At 47.5% G+C, this 15,878-nt stretch overlaps 1 protein-coding gene across 1 annotated transcript in view; it reads right to left on the minus strand.

Annotated features, from left to right (window-relative positions):
* Positions 1–15,878, minus strand: part of LOC135816594 (uncharacterized) — a 230,806-nt gene that overhangs the window by 107,260 nt on the left and 107,668 nt on the right. The window contains exons 13-15 of the mRNA XM_065329777.1: positions 13,685–14,095; positions 11,744–12,022; positions 6,272–6,616 (exon numbers count right to left, since the gene is read on the minus strand). Of these exons, the coding sequence (XP_065185849.1) occupies positions 6,272–6,616; positions 11,744–12,022; positions 13,685–14,095 (1,035 nt within the window). The remainder of the gene's footprint in view (positions 1–6,271; positions 6,617–11,743; positions 12,023–13,684; positions 14,096–15,878) is intronic.

Consider the following 15,878-nt stretch of genomic DNA (forward strand, 5'->3'; position numbering starts at 1 on the left):
CTCAAAGCAAGGCACGTGGGAAAAGTTTGGAGCAGAAGAAATACGAGGTGTGAGCTGCAACCTCTCTTGGCGCGGTTTCGGAGCTGCGCTGTAGATTAGCGCCGTGAATCTGCGTGATTGATTAGTGTAATCAAGCTGCCAGCTGGCAGGTGTTCATGCGGCGCTAACACGCTCTAGCCACTGGCTAGTGCGCCATTAGCCCGTGCTTCACACAGCCGGACATGTACATGCGCGTGCATGCGAACCCACGCGCATGAACGAGCACACACAGAATAGTCTGGATGAGTTAAATTGGATAGGTGGAGTGCTGGATTCGAACAACTGGTGCAATGTCACGTGACTCGGCAAATGAGTCGCAACGCAAAAAGACTCTGCTGAGTCACAAACAGGCAATGACTCTGCAACTGAGTCGCAAGCAAGCAAACAGGGCAAACCAGTTGTGAGCGAACATCTGGGAATCCAGCACACCACGTAAATATTCAGAATTGGTAGGCCAAAATTCAGACCAAATGGCTAACCTTTGCAAGCTGTGACGACACACTGTACTTAAGGGATGCTGGCATACGCATGTACCGCAAACATACATCACTCTTCCAGCGTCCAGCGGCGCGGATCAGAGAGTCGGGCACACCGGCCATTGCGGCTGTTGCTGTCGTAGCAGCACCAATGCGGAATGAGTGCCCGGAATACAAGTGCAGGTTTGGCACGCCAGATGCTGCCAGCAATGAACGTACAGTGGTGGTAAATGCCGCACGAGTAAGCTTCTATCCATCTGAGAGCACAACCAGTGTCCCAGTGGATGGATGATGGCGGGTAGTGAGCAGGTATACTGTCATCGCTGCTACGGGGCAGTACGGTTGCGTGGCTCGGCCAACGAACACTGTGACCCCACTGCCCAGTGGATCTGTTTTTGACTTTGGCAGGAACAGCTGCATGTTGCCGTCTGCGAGTCGAGCATCAGTCCTCCAAGTCTCCCCTGTAAACTCGGAACAGCGAAGGAAGCCGTAAAATGCAAGCAGCATACATGCTTGATACAGCAGACGGTCATGTCGGTTGAGTAGTTCCGTCAACTGGCACGCATCCACTATTTTGAGGAGCACAGGCATGGTAATAGGAAGGCGAGGTGTGATAACAGCTGTGGCATGGCACCGTCCAATGCCCTTTACTACTCGTTTCAGCAGCCAGGCATCTTCCAGCGGATCACCCAATCCTTGTTCAATTTGGGCGTTGCGCACCGCACTGAGGTACACAGAGATAGTACATGGTCTTACTGAGCAAGCGAGGAATGCGGCAAAGCAAATTAGCTGATAGTCAGTAGCTGGGAAGGGTTTCCAGAGGCACAACTGGCAGTAAGCACTATATCTGCTCTCACCGGTCGAATAGGTGCGCCGTGTGTTCGGGGCAATGGCGCATGCAGCGTAGTAGCTTACTTCCCCATGTACTGGGGCCATATCACATTGTCCGGCAGGTTCTTGGCGCTGGGAGCGAGCCGCCGAAATGCCTGCATAGAGAAGCGTGACAGAGAATCAGCAATCAGGTTTTTGTTCCCTGCAATATGGATGGCCGAAATGGTAAAGTTATGTTTGGCGCAGACAAAGAAAAGTCCGCGGAAAAGTTGCATCACTGGGGCTGATTTGCTACTGCCCGATTTTACACAGACCACAACTGCAGCATTGTCGCAGTCAATAAGGATACGGAGCTTGGCCCAAGCATGGCCCCAAGTGGCGCAAGCGACTAGCAGGGCAAACAGCTTCTTCCAAGAGATGTCTCTCTCCACTTCTTCTCGGGTCCAAGTGCCGTTGATCCACCGGCCGTTGTTGTAGGCTCCCCAGCCACGTGAACCGCTTGAGTCTGTATAGAGTTGTAGATCTGGCGATGGAGTCCAGTTGGGGTGCAAGAAGAACGATTTACCGTTCCAGTGTTGCAGCAGGTGATGTCACCACCTGATATCTTCCATAGCATCAGAGTCCAGTACTATCTTGTAGTGGGGCTCTTGATACCTGCTGCACACCGACCAGAGCCGTCGAAGAAATGTGCCCCCTGGGGTGACCACCCGTGCTGCAAAGGAGAGTTTTCCCAAAAGGGACTCGAGGCTGCGCTGAGAAATAGAGTTACGCTGGAGGGTGGCAGTAAGCAGAGATCTGAGCTAAGTCAGTTTGTCGGATGGGAGCCTGGCTTGCTGGGAAACGCAGTCCAACTCTATTCCAAGAAATGTAAGACACTGAGCAGGGCTTTCTATCTTGTCTGGGGCCAGGGGTACGCCTAAGAGCATGAATGCGCGGAGCAAGATAGCCAGCTGGCGGTTAGCAACAGAAAGGCTAGAAACGGCGTTCAGAAAGTCATCTAAGTAATGCAAAAGATCACTTATGGAGAAATGATGCTTTATGATCCATTCAATAGCATCAGCAACGATGTTGAAAATGAAGGGACTAGAGCGCAAACCAAAAGGGAGCACTTGTTTATAATAGTAATGGCCTTGCCAAAAAATACCAAGCAGCAGGAAATCTTCGATGCGTACTGGGATCTGCCTGAAGGCGCTCTTGACATCCAGTTTTGACAGGTAAACTGGAGGGGGTAAAGACATAATCATATTGATGGCATCATCAATAGTAACATAATTTATTGCAGCGAGAAAATATCAGTAGGTATGCCGTCATTGACTCTCGACCCGAGTGGGCTAGACAGGTGGTGGATCATGCGCATTTTGCCGTTTTTCTTTGGCACTGCACCGACGCCAGAGCAATGCATAAACGAGAAAGGGGGTGAAGTGAAGGGGCCAGCAGTTTCCCTTCGACTACAGGAGGCAGCTAACTGGTCTGATATAAACTGAGCGTGTTTAGCAGCGGAAGGGAAATTAGGAGAATTAACGTTAACAGTACGATCACCTGAAAAGCCAATATCGAAGCCATGATGCAAGCCATGCAGAACATATCGTGAAAACTGTGGGTCTGGGTGGGCAGATAGCAAGGAAGAAAAGCGGGTAACATGCAAAGGTGAGCGGAATGTGGAAGCGTGGAGAGTAATGGCTAAAGGCAAACTATCGGAGTTGCTGACCTTACTGAGAAGTGGTTCGGGATTTGGTCCCAGCCTTGGGGCACTGTTGGCGGGAATGGTTGCCGCCGCATGTGTTGCAGACATGGTGGAAGCGGCAGGACGACTTGTGCTGGCACTGGCCGGAGTTAAAGTTACGGCAGATGATTCGGCCGCTCTCAGAACGGGTGAGCGTGGACCCGTGCTGATACTGCTGGGGGCTTCTGTTCGGACGAAAAGGACACTGACTGGACGGAGGGTGCACAGTGTGGCATACAGGACATGCTGGTCTGGCCTTACCCGTGACGGATAGCTGCCACAGATTATTGTCGATTATGTCAAGGCGCTTGCCTGGCTGGAGCGAGGCTGACAGCCAAAGTTGCTGGTCATAGCTGAGCCAAGCAGCTGGCAGATACTAGCGGTTGGCTTTGAGGATGATGGACTGGTACGCCAACAATTCGTGGAGACGGTGTGGTACGTGAGTACAGACAACACCCGTGTACAAGGTCCAGGCCTCTAGCCATGTTGCGATGTCGTGTACTCGCCGTTTGACTTGGCGACCGTCGCTGGTTTCAACCAGTTCCAGCGACTGCTTACTTCCCCCAGACTGATTGGGGGTACGAAGCTCAAACGAGCGGGATTCAGGTTGAGAGACAAAATTGCTTAGCCCCTCTGGCAACAGTAAGTTCAGCTCAATGAACTCACCTTTCACGATGCGATCTTCCAGTGACTTGGGCACGAGGAGGTGAGCTGCTGCCGAGGTTTTGGTACTGCTAGCCGGCGGCGCAGGTGCAATGGAGCTCAACCCGGGGATAGGAGGAGCAGGATCGGACAGGGTGACAGTTGCCGTGGTCTAAGAGGCCGCCTCTGGTGCTCCCGACAACGCTGTGCCGATTGCAGCTGATACTTCTTCGCGCACCATACGCCGCAGTTCCTGCTGAAAGTTGTCACGACCCGAATTATCCGGGTCCTCCGTAACAGCAACAGAAGCCGCAGAAGCGGCAGAAGCCGCAGTAGCAGGAACAAAGTCCTCACGTTCGTCTACGGCTCCCTCGAGTCGGTTTATCAGGACCGGTTTGGTGCCAGATGGGTCTAGGTCGCGCTTTTCGAGCTGTTCACGCAGCTCGGCGACACGCAATCTCTGCAACAACTGATTTGAACTCATCGTATGCGATGTTCAAGGAGAAACAGCTACGAGGCTACGGACAAAACTGCAAAAGCTAGGCAGCGAGGAAAAGCTAGGAGCTGAAGAAAAAGCAAGGAGCAAAACGAGAAAGCAAGGAGCAAAACTGTGAAAGCCAGGCAACAGCAGCAAACTCTACTTTCACAAAGGCAACACTCAAAGCAAGGCACGTGGGAAAAGTTTGGAGCAGAAGAAATACAAGGTGTGAGCTGCAACCTCTCTTGGCGCGGTTTCGGAGCTGCGCTGTAGATTAGCGCCGTGAATCTGCGTGATTGATTAGTGTAATCAAGCTGCCAGCTGGCAGGTGTTCATGCGGCGCTAACACGCTCTAGCCACTGGCTAGTGCGCCATTTTACCAGGATGTTTGGGAATAGATGTTGGATTTAAACTTCACTCTTCAACTCTAATAACGTAAAGTCACGGATAAAAGCCGGGCTTATAAGCATATAAGCCGCTTTCTGCATCAGGCTTCAATGCAAACCAGGTTTGTATGCAAACCAGGCTTGTATGCAAACCATGCTTATATGCATCACTGATATTTTTGCCAGGCTTGTATGCACATCGGCCGATCCGGGCTTGTATAGAAGCCAGGCTTCTACGCACGACACGCGTAGATCTACCACTGACTACCGGTATGGCGTCAGTTTTACTATGCACTGTACATAGCGGATGCACTCTTGACCTACCCGATCCGCGCTTGCATAGAAGCCAGGCTTCTACGCGCGACAGGCAAATATGCATTTGACCCATTTGATTTTCAGGCTTCTATCCGCGATGTGCTTGTATGCAAACCCGGCTTTTATCTGCGACTTTACGGTAACCGTCTCTTTACTGTGTCCTGTCCTTGGACTGCTGTCTGCCAGTCCTGTGACAACCTGAGAATTTCCTAGTGAGCAGCTTTGTTTTGAGCTGTCACGCTCTTTGGTACAGTGTGGTTTGGCTAGTGTCTTTTCCCACGTGCTTGTCATGAAGGTTGAGCGACACACGCTTTCCCCACGAAGGTGACATGCTTTCTTGCCATAGCACATCATGTGATCCAGCCCCGACCCGGTCAGCTAGGTGCTCGCGTTGTACGCTTCCTGGAAGTGCTCCACTTCCTGGAAATGCGACTCCATGCTTTGTGCAAAAGAGCTCCGAGTTAGTTGTTGTTTGGAATAAAGCAAGAGAACAACATTACACACCTCACTGCGACGTTCTACAGGTTTCCACAATGCCTCGGTGTTTTGTTCAAAGAGTGTAACGGAATCTCAGCCATTCCGTTCCCCGGGACGCAGGACACAAAGGACAAGACTTGTTTGTTTTACATTATATATTTGGAGACTAAACTCAAAGGGACGAACAAGAAGACTGACAAAAGGACTCTCGACTACAACATCGCGCATGCTCATATCACACGTGCACGCGACTAGACGAGACAGTTTGGGGAATGCCATCACACAGTAAAACAACACATCATTTCACAACAAGAGCAAAGACTAGCAAGAGCTAAGTGCAAAGAATGAAGAGCCAAGACAGGCACAAAAGCCAAAACATTCACCGCGCCGTGTCAGGGTATCGTGCGAGCAGAGCCAAGAATTTCGCAGACTTGCCCCATAAGAAGGCGCTAAGCAATGGCACGTTTAATTCTTCTTTCCTTGTGTCTTTCTTTCTCTTTCTTCTCGAATGATTACTGTACGTGCGTTCTGCTTTCTGCTGACTGGCTGCGCATACTCCAGTTTTGCCAGTTCCACTACTTCCTGGAAATACATTGTACCATTCTATCCAATGATCACGCCCGATCGGCAAAACACACTATAAAAGAAGCTCGCACTCTTATATTCCTTGCAACACTGCTCTTTTCTATTTCATGGCTTTGCAGGATCAAGAGCGGCGGGTCGGTGTACAACAGCAAATATTTTCGATTAGACAGACCTTGCCCTACACTATGTACGTGTTCATGAAGGAAGGGCATAGCGGACTAGCAGTTTACTACTACCAGGTCCATAGTGGATCAGTGCCGGTAGTTTAGTTAAGAGGTACGGTCACAATTACTAGTGCTCTGCATATGAAATAGCTTACCATGATCGGGCATGACTGCGAAGTACCAATCAGGAGAAGTCAACAAAGAAGGGCATGTACCTCTAGCAAATACATACACCTTGTAGAAGCCTGCTGGTAGGGATAGTTCAATTTGCGTTGCATTGGGCAGAGCGACAAAGTTGTCTGGAGACGTTGTACTCATATTTCCTATGACGGGCAACACAGATATTGACCATTGCTGGAAATTGGCAGTGGGGCATGTCGTAATATCGCCACCAAATACAGACTGATTCGTTGGTAGAGGAATCACAACTTTGCCCATACTCGGGCCATCAGCGGTAACGTCTGGCAGACCAAGCTCAGGCCAGAGAGGACGTAACAATCCTGTACACACACACACACACACACACACACACACACACACACACACACACACACACACACACACACACACACACTTGTTCTTGTTGCTCACTGCCAAAACTGGTCACGTGGGTCTCCCCGGGAGAGAGGAGAGAGACTCAAAAGGAATCTTGGAAAGATGACTCAATTGGCTATTGAACCGCTCAACGGCCGACACCCCCTGAAATCCCCAAAACTCTGGGTGGACTTGAAAATGATCCCACTTATGGGCTCACCACACCTCAGTAAGTGGGTGAGGATAAGGTGCGGAAAAATGATTGACGGCATCAGGGTATCCGTCCCGGGATCCAACTGCAGCTACCCCTGCCCCCAGTGAAGGTAATACTTGCTACTAGTGTGGGTGGCTAAATCAGAGTGGATCTGATAAAAGCTTCACTAGCACCATTGATTGCACAAGAGTTAATCTAGCCAGAAGCAGTGCATGGTTAACAGGTATGTATACTTCAAATAGAAAGCATATGAACTCTGGAACCAACAAAGGTGGCAGGTACAACACACGCACGCACGCACGCACGCACGCACACACCCACACACCCACACCCCCACCCCCCCACCCCCCCCACCCCCCCCCACCCCCCCACACACCCACCCACCCACCCACCCACCCACCCACCCACCCACCCACCCACCCACCCACCCACACCCACACACCCACACACCCACACACCCACACACCCACACACCCACACACCCACACACCCACACACACACACACACACACACACATGTACAAAAGCTTGAATTCAAGCCCGAACGCACATTCTGCTTTCCACCAGACCGCATGACGGTTGCAATACCAGCACAAACAGTGCATCAGCAACCCGCTATGACAGAACGTTTATATCTTTGTTTCATTCAACCCACCCTGGATTACAGCAGCAATGCATACGTTCACACTCTCCATGTTGGTCAGTACAATAACTTACTTAATATCAGCAGGCGTTCATTTTAAAAGCAACTCGTGAAAGAGTTGTTTTCGGATTCACCCGCACTGCTGACAACCCCCCAATCATTAGCCGTCATCGGTTACAACCCATTGGCATTCGCCAACCTTTGCAGTTTCGTCCATTGCTGTGTCTATAGCAACGCAAGCCCACTTCTCTTTCAGATGTTTGTTCTCCGCTCAGCTGCTGCCCCTGGATGCCCCACTCTCTCAAACACCTCAAATCGCTTAGTTCTCCCCAATGTCACCTCAGGCTATGGTTCTGTGTCCGCGTCCGTTCTTCTCCCTAATAGGTGGAATAGCTGTCCACCCGCTGTTCATTCCACTTCGCGCTGGCTAGACTGGGTCTGTTCTGGATGCAAATCTTTCTTGCAAGTAAGTTTAATTTTTTGAGTTTTTGAGTTTGTAGTCCATGTTGCGTTGAGTCGCCTAAAACGGATCGTCGTCGATGTATCGAAGGAAGAGCCTAATAGAGAGGTTAAGTGTCACGTAAAATTCTTACGTCCGTGAACTTTTACGTCAAAAATTCAATAAACTCACGTAAAATTTGACGTGTTTTACGTGAGTTGACTGTCCCGCACGTAAGTTCGTGACGTGGGTTTTTGGAAGTTTCGCTTGGTTATCCCGATCGAATTTGTGCGAGTTTCCGTAGTTTTATCGAGTTAGTTGGAAGACAGTTTCCTCTGAGACAAAAATGCGATAATACTCATAAAAAGGACACACTTCAGGCTCATTACAAACATCTTGAAAGTTTTTGTCTTCACAAGTATACTTTCAAGCCTTCTCGTCAGGTGAAATACAGGCAAGGAAAAAGGAACTGTTTCTTTTCCCTTGCCTGTATTTCACCTGACGAGAAGGCTTGAAAGTATACTTGTGAAGACAAAACTTTCAAGATGTTTGTAATGAGCCTGAAGTGTGTCCTTTTTATGAGTATTAGTTGGAAGATTTGATATTTGTGCGAACTAAACCCGAATCCTGCCAGGCAAAATTTCACGTCACGTCGCACGTGTAACTTAACCTCTAAAAACTACACGTAACGTGAGATTTGCACCGCGTTTTGAAAAAAGGCAAAAATGTGCAACTTAACCTCTCTAATGACTATGTACTGCGGAGCGGAAGAAGACGACATCCTCGCGCTCCATCCGCAGGATGAAATAATTATATTTTGTAGATTTGCGTCGGAAACAGAAGTCTCAAGTCTCTCAAAAGTCTCTCCCACACGAAGCTAGCTTTACGGTCCGACATCACGAATTTCTACTGACTCGAAACTAAGCAAAGCGGACTGATTCGATTCGAAACTAATCAGAAACTGCTGCAAACTACAAAGAATAACGTAAGTATTTCTTGCGCAGGTGCAAACTACAAATGGCGAGTAAGTCGAAGTGGTCAGAAGCAGCATCAAACGACCATACGTTGACGATGTCTAGTTTGGAGTTGACAGGAGGGCATGCACATCGAAACCACGCCTTGTCAACGACCCGTTCTTTCTCAGTTTTAACGACCACTACTCAGCAAAGAAACAAAACAACAACGAAGCACAACGACACACCAACGCTGATGTGGCATCCCAAATCCCGTACCGTGCACGCAGGCACTGGGTTGCAACAGAAGAAAGATGCGCTGCAAGTGTGCCAAGCAAGCAGCGAGTGAGTACACAACGCTGTACTAATGCCAGTCATGGCAACGGGAGATAAATAATCATGGAGATCGATCCGCGCATGGTTCGATCGAGAGCAGAGTACGAAAAAAGCAGACATTCAAAGTTCAAACTGTGCAACAGAAGCAGAAGAGGAAAACGAAAATGAACACTTGTCGTGAAGTGAAGTGCTTCTGTCCAAGGGTGCTTGCACCCGACGGGGTGACAGCGCCCCTAGTCAGACAATACAAGGCAAACGAAATAGAAATTAGCTGAGTCACAGTGTGGGACTCCGAAACGAAAACCGGTGAGTATGTAAATATTAATTGTTCGTACCTGCTGTACAACGTAACAATTGCTCAAATTCGTAATGTATTTTCAAACTAGCACTCGAAGAATTGTAGTGCGAATGTGCCACTCGATTATAGTAACAACGACAAAGAGATACTCTTCTAAACAATGTCGTTTGTTGCCCAGTTGCAGTGACTGTTGTACATTCTATGATGCAAGAACACAGCGAGCCTTTGTACTGAAAGTTGTACATGAAGTGCAGCATTTCGAATATTCGACTTCTGGCTTGCATGTTAGAATATTCGGTGCAGCTCGAAATATCGAAGATGCTTGATTATTCGAATATTCGCTGCAACACTGCAAGTATGTTTCCAGCAGTTCGAATAACATGCATGATGACTTAGGCAAAAACTTGAAAAAAGCATACCGAGAGCCCTGAGCTTTCAAGCTCTCTTGTTGCACATATAAGCGTATGGGCTTCTACCAGAACATGTTTACACAGCCAAAAATCTTTTTTGCAGCAAGTTCTCGCTTCTAAGCGCATGTGCATCTATATGGGGAAGTACGGTATTAGTTATTTATTGGCTGCTGGCGTATAGTTTTCCTGCTTCACCCTGAGGACTGGCCATGCCGACACATTTGCGGTGAAGAAGGGAAGATGTTAATAATCAAACTGACCAAGCGGCACGACTGTTGAGGCTGAGCGACGATAATGTTGTACATGTGGCTGCGCGTGTAGCTCTTCGTTGTACATGCGATTGCACGTCACAGTGTAGCTCTTTGTCGTACATGCTGCTGCTTTTGTGTCTCTTTGCTTTACATGCTGCTGAGCCGTGGTACATGCTGCTGCGCTGTTTTTAACTCCTGCGTACATGCGGCTGCACCGTCTTCTGTCCCCGTTGTGTACACATTTGCTCGTCCTGTCCCCGTTGTACGCCTTCACTATTATACTCTGTTGTCTTGTCACAGTGTCAGTCGTTAGTTGTTAGTGTTAGTTGTTAGTCGGAAGTTCTCTCCTCGAGTCGTGAAGTGTGGTTTAGAAAAAGATCTCTTTTCAATTGAGAACAACCATTTTACTAGACCCTTTGTTTGTGTGGCGGGAAGAATGCGAAGAGTTAGCTCGTCCTTCGGGCACACGACAATAATAATGTTTTGCTATGTAAGTGCTCTAAAATGTCTTTCGCTGATTCTTTTTAATTTTTCATACACCACACAATTGGGGATTTGGCAAGTTTGGCTTATCGTCTGCAAGCGAGAGATATGCGATTCGACCCAATATCAAATTGTCCTTCATCAGAACCCTACTTGAAAAATCGAAACATTTCCTCTTTACTGATTTGTTTTGCATGTGAAGCAAGTGTAAAAGCAATACCGTAATACGAGTGGCAGGTGACATCCGGGCTAATGTGCACTTTCAGAGCAGCAAGCCTTCATTACAGTCCATTTCAAAACTATAGACGTGTACCTAGGCAAAACCCGTTATGCCAGCATCTATACCACATAAAATCTGTGATCACTTTGTGCATAAAATTTTCCAAATTGGGCGTCTGTTATCCAATCGTTTAGAAACTATAATGAGAGTAATTGTGGAGCGGACCTGAGCAATAATCCAAAAACTATTCTCAAAACGTTCCAGCCAAATTTGAAATATTTCAAAAACACTGCATGTCTATAGTTTTGAAATGGACTCAGTAATAAGTTAATAACATACCGGTATGTAAGCTAAGGTGAGAGTGCTCAGGGCATCAAAGCACAGCGATTGATGTCGCTGCAGGTGCGCATTTGGTCCAGATTTCATTTACTGCAAAGGCAGCTATGGTACTGGCTAGAGAAATCCAACCTCATGAATGATACAGCGCCGGGCAATACGCAACACTATGTCTAGCCGCCGGGCAATACGCAACACTATGTGTAGCCCCACGTACACCACTAGTATCCTGTGGACTTGGACGTGGCGCTACTATATTTATGAAGTCGAACGTCTCCGGGAAGAACTGTAGTGTGCTGTCTGTAATTGTGATGAAGTCGGTGATGCCGGCACTAGCCATGTCAGCTCCAGTGATGGCATTAGCAGAATCACACGTGTCATTATCAGTATCCGCAGCAGCAGCAGCAGCACCAGTAGTGGCACAGGTAGCAGCAGCAGCAGCAGCAGCATAATCATCATCATCTGGATTAACCATGACTCTAGTGACTTGTAATGCACACAAGATCTCACCCTGCACGTTGTCCACGACAACTTCTTGCACTTGCAAGGTCACCAATCCACCATTACAGTTCAGCTGCTCAACTATTGTATAGTATACAACATTCCGTGACCAACTTCCAACAGTAATGTTGAGGGGGAAATCCTGGGGCTGGTAACCGTACTGCTTATGCGCCTGCAAAAAGCTGGTGGAAAGCTGTTCAGGTTGAGTGCTGTATCTTTCCACATAGACATTGAAGGACACTGCATCCGGCGTTACCTTTGCGCTTGGGAAAGGAATAGTCAGCGAGACTGGAGAGAAGACAAACACAACAACATTTTAAACGGTACTGTAGTCTGACTAGTGATGTGGCACTTCAACTCCCCTTAGGCCACGCCGTTTTTTTTCTATGTTTCGCGTCACCTTATTCGATGAAATCAATGAGGGAGGGCGAAAAAAATAAAAAAGCCATCCAAAAAAAACAGTGTACGTGCATTGCATTTGTGTACAGTGAAGCGACGCAGCACTGTTCATGTACATTGACATGTACATGAATACATGAGTGTATCCCCTCTGCCATGCTTGTGGTCCAAACACAGGCGGCATGATGATTGTGTGACTTGCGGCCCAGCTTATTGCACACACATGATGTACATGACATTGTCATGTGTGTGAGCTGAGTACAATCATGCGATACTACTAGTAAATAGAACAAAATATTTAATAATTATTGATGTCAACATAATAGTTATGTGTAACAATCAGGTTACATTTTCCGGTTTTCTGGGTTTGCATTAAATTATTTGTATTGCATTTTCAAAAAAATTGTTCCGTTTTTTTTTTTTTTTTTTTTTTTTTAACTCCGGCTGTGAAATACATGCGCGCGGGGGACGCGAAACACAGATAAAAAACGGTGTGGCCTTAGCCTTAGAAGCAAGATGTACTCCATGGCACCATTCCTGCTGCACCTGGAATGCCTTTTAATTAAAGAGTGAGCTGCACTTTTTTTTGCTGGATAGTGTAGCATAGGTACTGTGGCCAGAGCTGCCACCTTTCTAGTGCTGCAAGAATGACATGTCGACCCTAGCGGAATCCCAGAATGCACTTTAAAACAACACTGTGAGGATGCTTGGAATAGGGTTCCGGAGAGCGTAAGAAGATTTTTAAAGAAAAAAAAAGATAGGATAGGAAAGAGACAGAGTCTGTGCATACCGCGGTACAATGTCTCATATTGCTGCACATACTGCTACAGTCGTCCCTCTCTAATCCGGCACTTGTTTATCCAGCACCCTTGCAAACCAGCACACTTTCTGGCAAAACGGATTTTTTCAGTTCATTTTCTACGCTTTAATCCGGCACTTGAATTCCGCCTCCGGCAGCGATTTTCTGCAACAAATCACTCAAACTGTATATAATTTGATTTTCTAATCCAGCAGTTGTACATCGCATACCGTACCGGTGCCAATATCCTATGCCAGTGCATAGGATATTCCCAAGTGTATATGTTATAGACATGGCATGTTACAGACATGCATTCCACAAACGTGTGACAAAGTACTTGGATTGACACAGAAAATCCCTACATTTTGACGTACGACACAAACATGTACGTTACTAGGTGAGCCGGGTTGGAGGGTAGGATTTGATAATCCAGCACCCTTGTTTATCCGGCAGAAAAGGCCGTTGCAAAAGGTGCCGGATTAGAGAGGGACGACTGTATAGCACATACCGCGGTACAATGTCACATATTGCTGCACATACTGCTACTTGTATAGCACATACCGCGGTACAATGTCACATATTGCTGGCATTTGCTGCACATACTCCTATAGTGCACACTGCTGCTTTTCTACGTCTAAAGTCTAAATTCTAAATTCTAAATTCTAAATTCTAAAATCTAAAAGCACTCTTGCCGGCCTGCGTAGGACTAGTTAGGAATCGGCCAAGTCTCTATTAGACAATGACAAACTTACCCGCATGCTGAACAGAGAAGATCAAGCTAGGCGTGAATTGTGTGTATTGCGTGGCACTGCCATTACTGCTGCCGTTGCTACATGCTGCTGCAGCAGCCGGGTCAGCGCAGTCGGTGCTTTGCCCGCGTATTCGAATGCTGTATGTTCCCAGCGGCAGTCGCTTGGTCAGCCGAGCGTTCCCGTAAGGAGCGAACGCAGCCGGGGAAGCATTCCTCTGCACTATGTCAATGCTGGACACGTTCATCTCGTCCGTCGTGTGCTCGATGTGTATGGCAAGGTACGGGTAGGCGAAAGTTGTCTGGTTGTCAGTTAAATCTGGCAGGAGCACAGTGATAGTGGAGTGAGTTGCACTCTGCACTACGGACAAGGAGGCGGCGCCCTGGGGCCACTGTGGCAGGAATGGCAAGTTGGCTGTTGTAAGATGAGCAGACATGGCAGGGCACAGCAGCAAAAAAGAACACACAGAAGTGACAGAACCATGCATTACTTCCTGATTTCTAAATGCATTGTGTTTATTTTTGCCCGTAAAAAGAGGCTTTTCCACTTCAAAAAAACATAAAAACAAAAGACAATAAAGGCAAACACACACACACACATACATACACACACACCTAACCTCACCTCAGACCTGCCCATCGCGGAAGCGATGATAGCGAACAGCTATGTTAGACATAGCAACTTGTGCTGGGATTACACCATTCAACAGCTTGCAAGGCTGATGAATTGACCGCCACTATGTTTAGCCTGGTATCCACCACACAGCCGATTGAAGTGACTTTTTCTGGCCAGTGAATCCCTATTTTTCATTTTTCCATTTTTTTTCTTTTCTACACACACCACACCACATACTCCGGCATACACTGGCTGTTGGTAACCACCCAGGAGAATGAAAGAAAAGTCAGGAAGAGTCCGAGAAAGAGAAAAAAGACATGTGCGACCATAATCGTCGGGAATTGAACCCGCAACCTCTCGATTGGAAATCGACTGCACATACCACTGCACCATATGGGACACACACACACACACACACGCACACGCACACACACACACACACACACACACACACACACACACACACACACACACACACACACACACACACACACACACACACACACACACACACACACACACACACATACACATACACACACACACAGAACCTGTTCAATAGAACAGTGCAAAGAAGGACACACTTCAGGCTCTTGAACAACATTATGAAAGTGTTCACTATTACACTTTCAAACCTTATCCGCGTCAGGTGAAATACAGGCAAAGTCAAATGAACAAGGACAATGGATTAAATATAGTACAGTAGAGAGGTGATTGAAAGAGCGCGAAGAAGAGCCAAAACAACAGCAATGAATGTGTGACCCGTGCACATAGACAGATATGGGGAGAAGGTGAAAGTGTGAGAAGACCTAATAAGGGTGAAGTGTGGTGCATCAAAACCAAAAAAACAAAAACAGACATAACTAACGAGTTGCTTACGACCTACCGAACAGCCTAACTGTGATTTCAATCTGCTTCTGCTTACATGAGTGAGGTTTCTTAGTGTGAATATACACAGCTTCTAAAATATTCAACAACTTCGAATTGCGTGCACATGACAAAAAGAAAAGAAAAATAATCATCCGAATACACAGCACGACATTCAGGCTGCTCCAACAAATGACATGCAATGGACGACTCGAATTTATCAGAACTAACATCAGGACAAATCAGAATGCACAGTGGACAAGTCCGATATGAAATGCGTAGTCGACTGAAGCATAGCTGTTAACTCCACCAGTACCTTGTATGCCACCAACACCGCAGCCGTTGCTGATCTCGTCATCCTTCTCGATTCCGTTCCTGTCTTTGCCGGGTTTTCGGGTGTTTTTCAGGTTGTTTCTTGGGCGATTTTCCAAGCTTGAGATCCATGGACACTTCCAATGATGATATACTGGCGTTGTTCGTATGGATAGTTGGTTGTAATGTTGTACATGTGGTTGCGTTTGTGTCTCTTTGTCGTACCTGCTGCTGCATTTGTGTCTCTTTGTCATACCTGCTGCTGCGTTTATGTCTCTGTGCCGTACATGCTGCTGGCCCGTGGTACATGCTGCTGGGCTGTCTTGGAATGCTTAGTATATACGGCTGCACCGTCTTCTCTCCCCTCCGTATGCACTCTTTCTCGTCTTGTCTCCGTTGTATT

Source organism: Sycon ciliatum, chromosome 1, assembly GCF_964019385.1.
Source record: "Sycon ciliatum chromosome 1, ocSycCili1.1, whole genome shotgun sequence".
NCBI classification, from domain to species: Eukaryota; Metazoa; Porifera; class Calcarea; order Leucosolenida; family Sycettidae; genus Sycon; species Sycon ciliatum.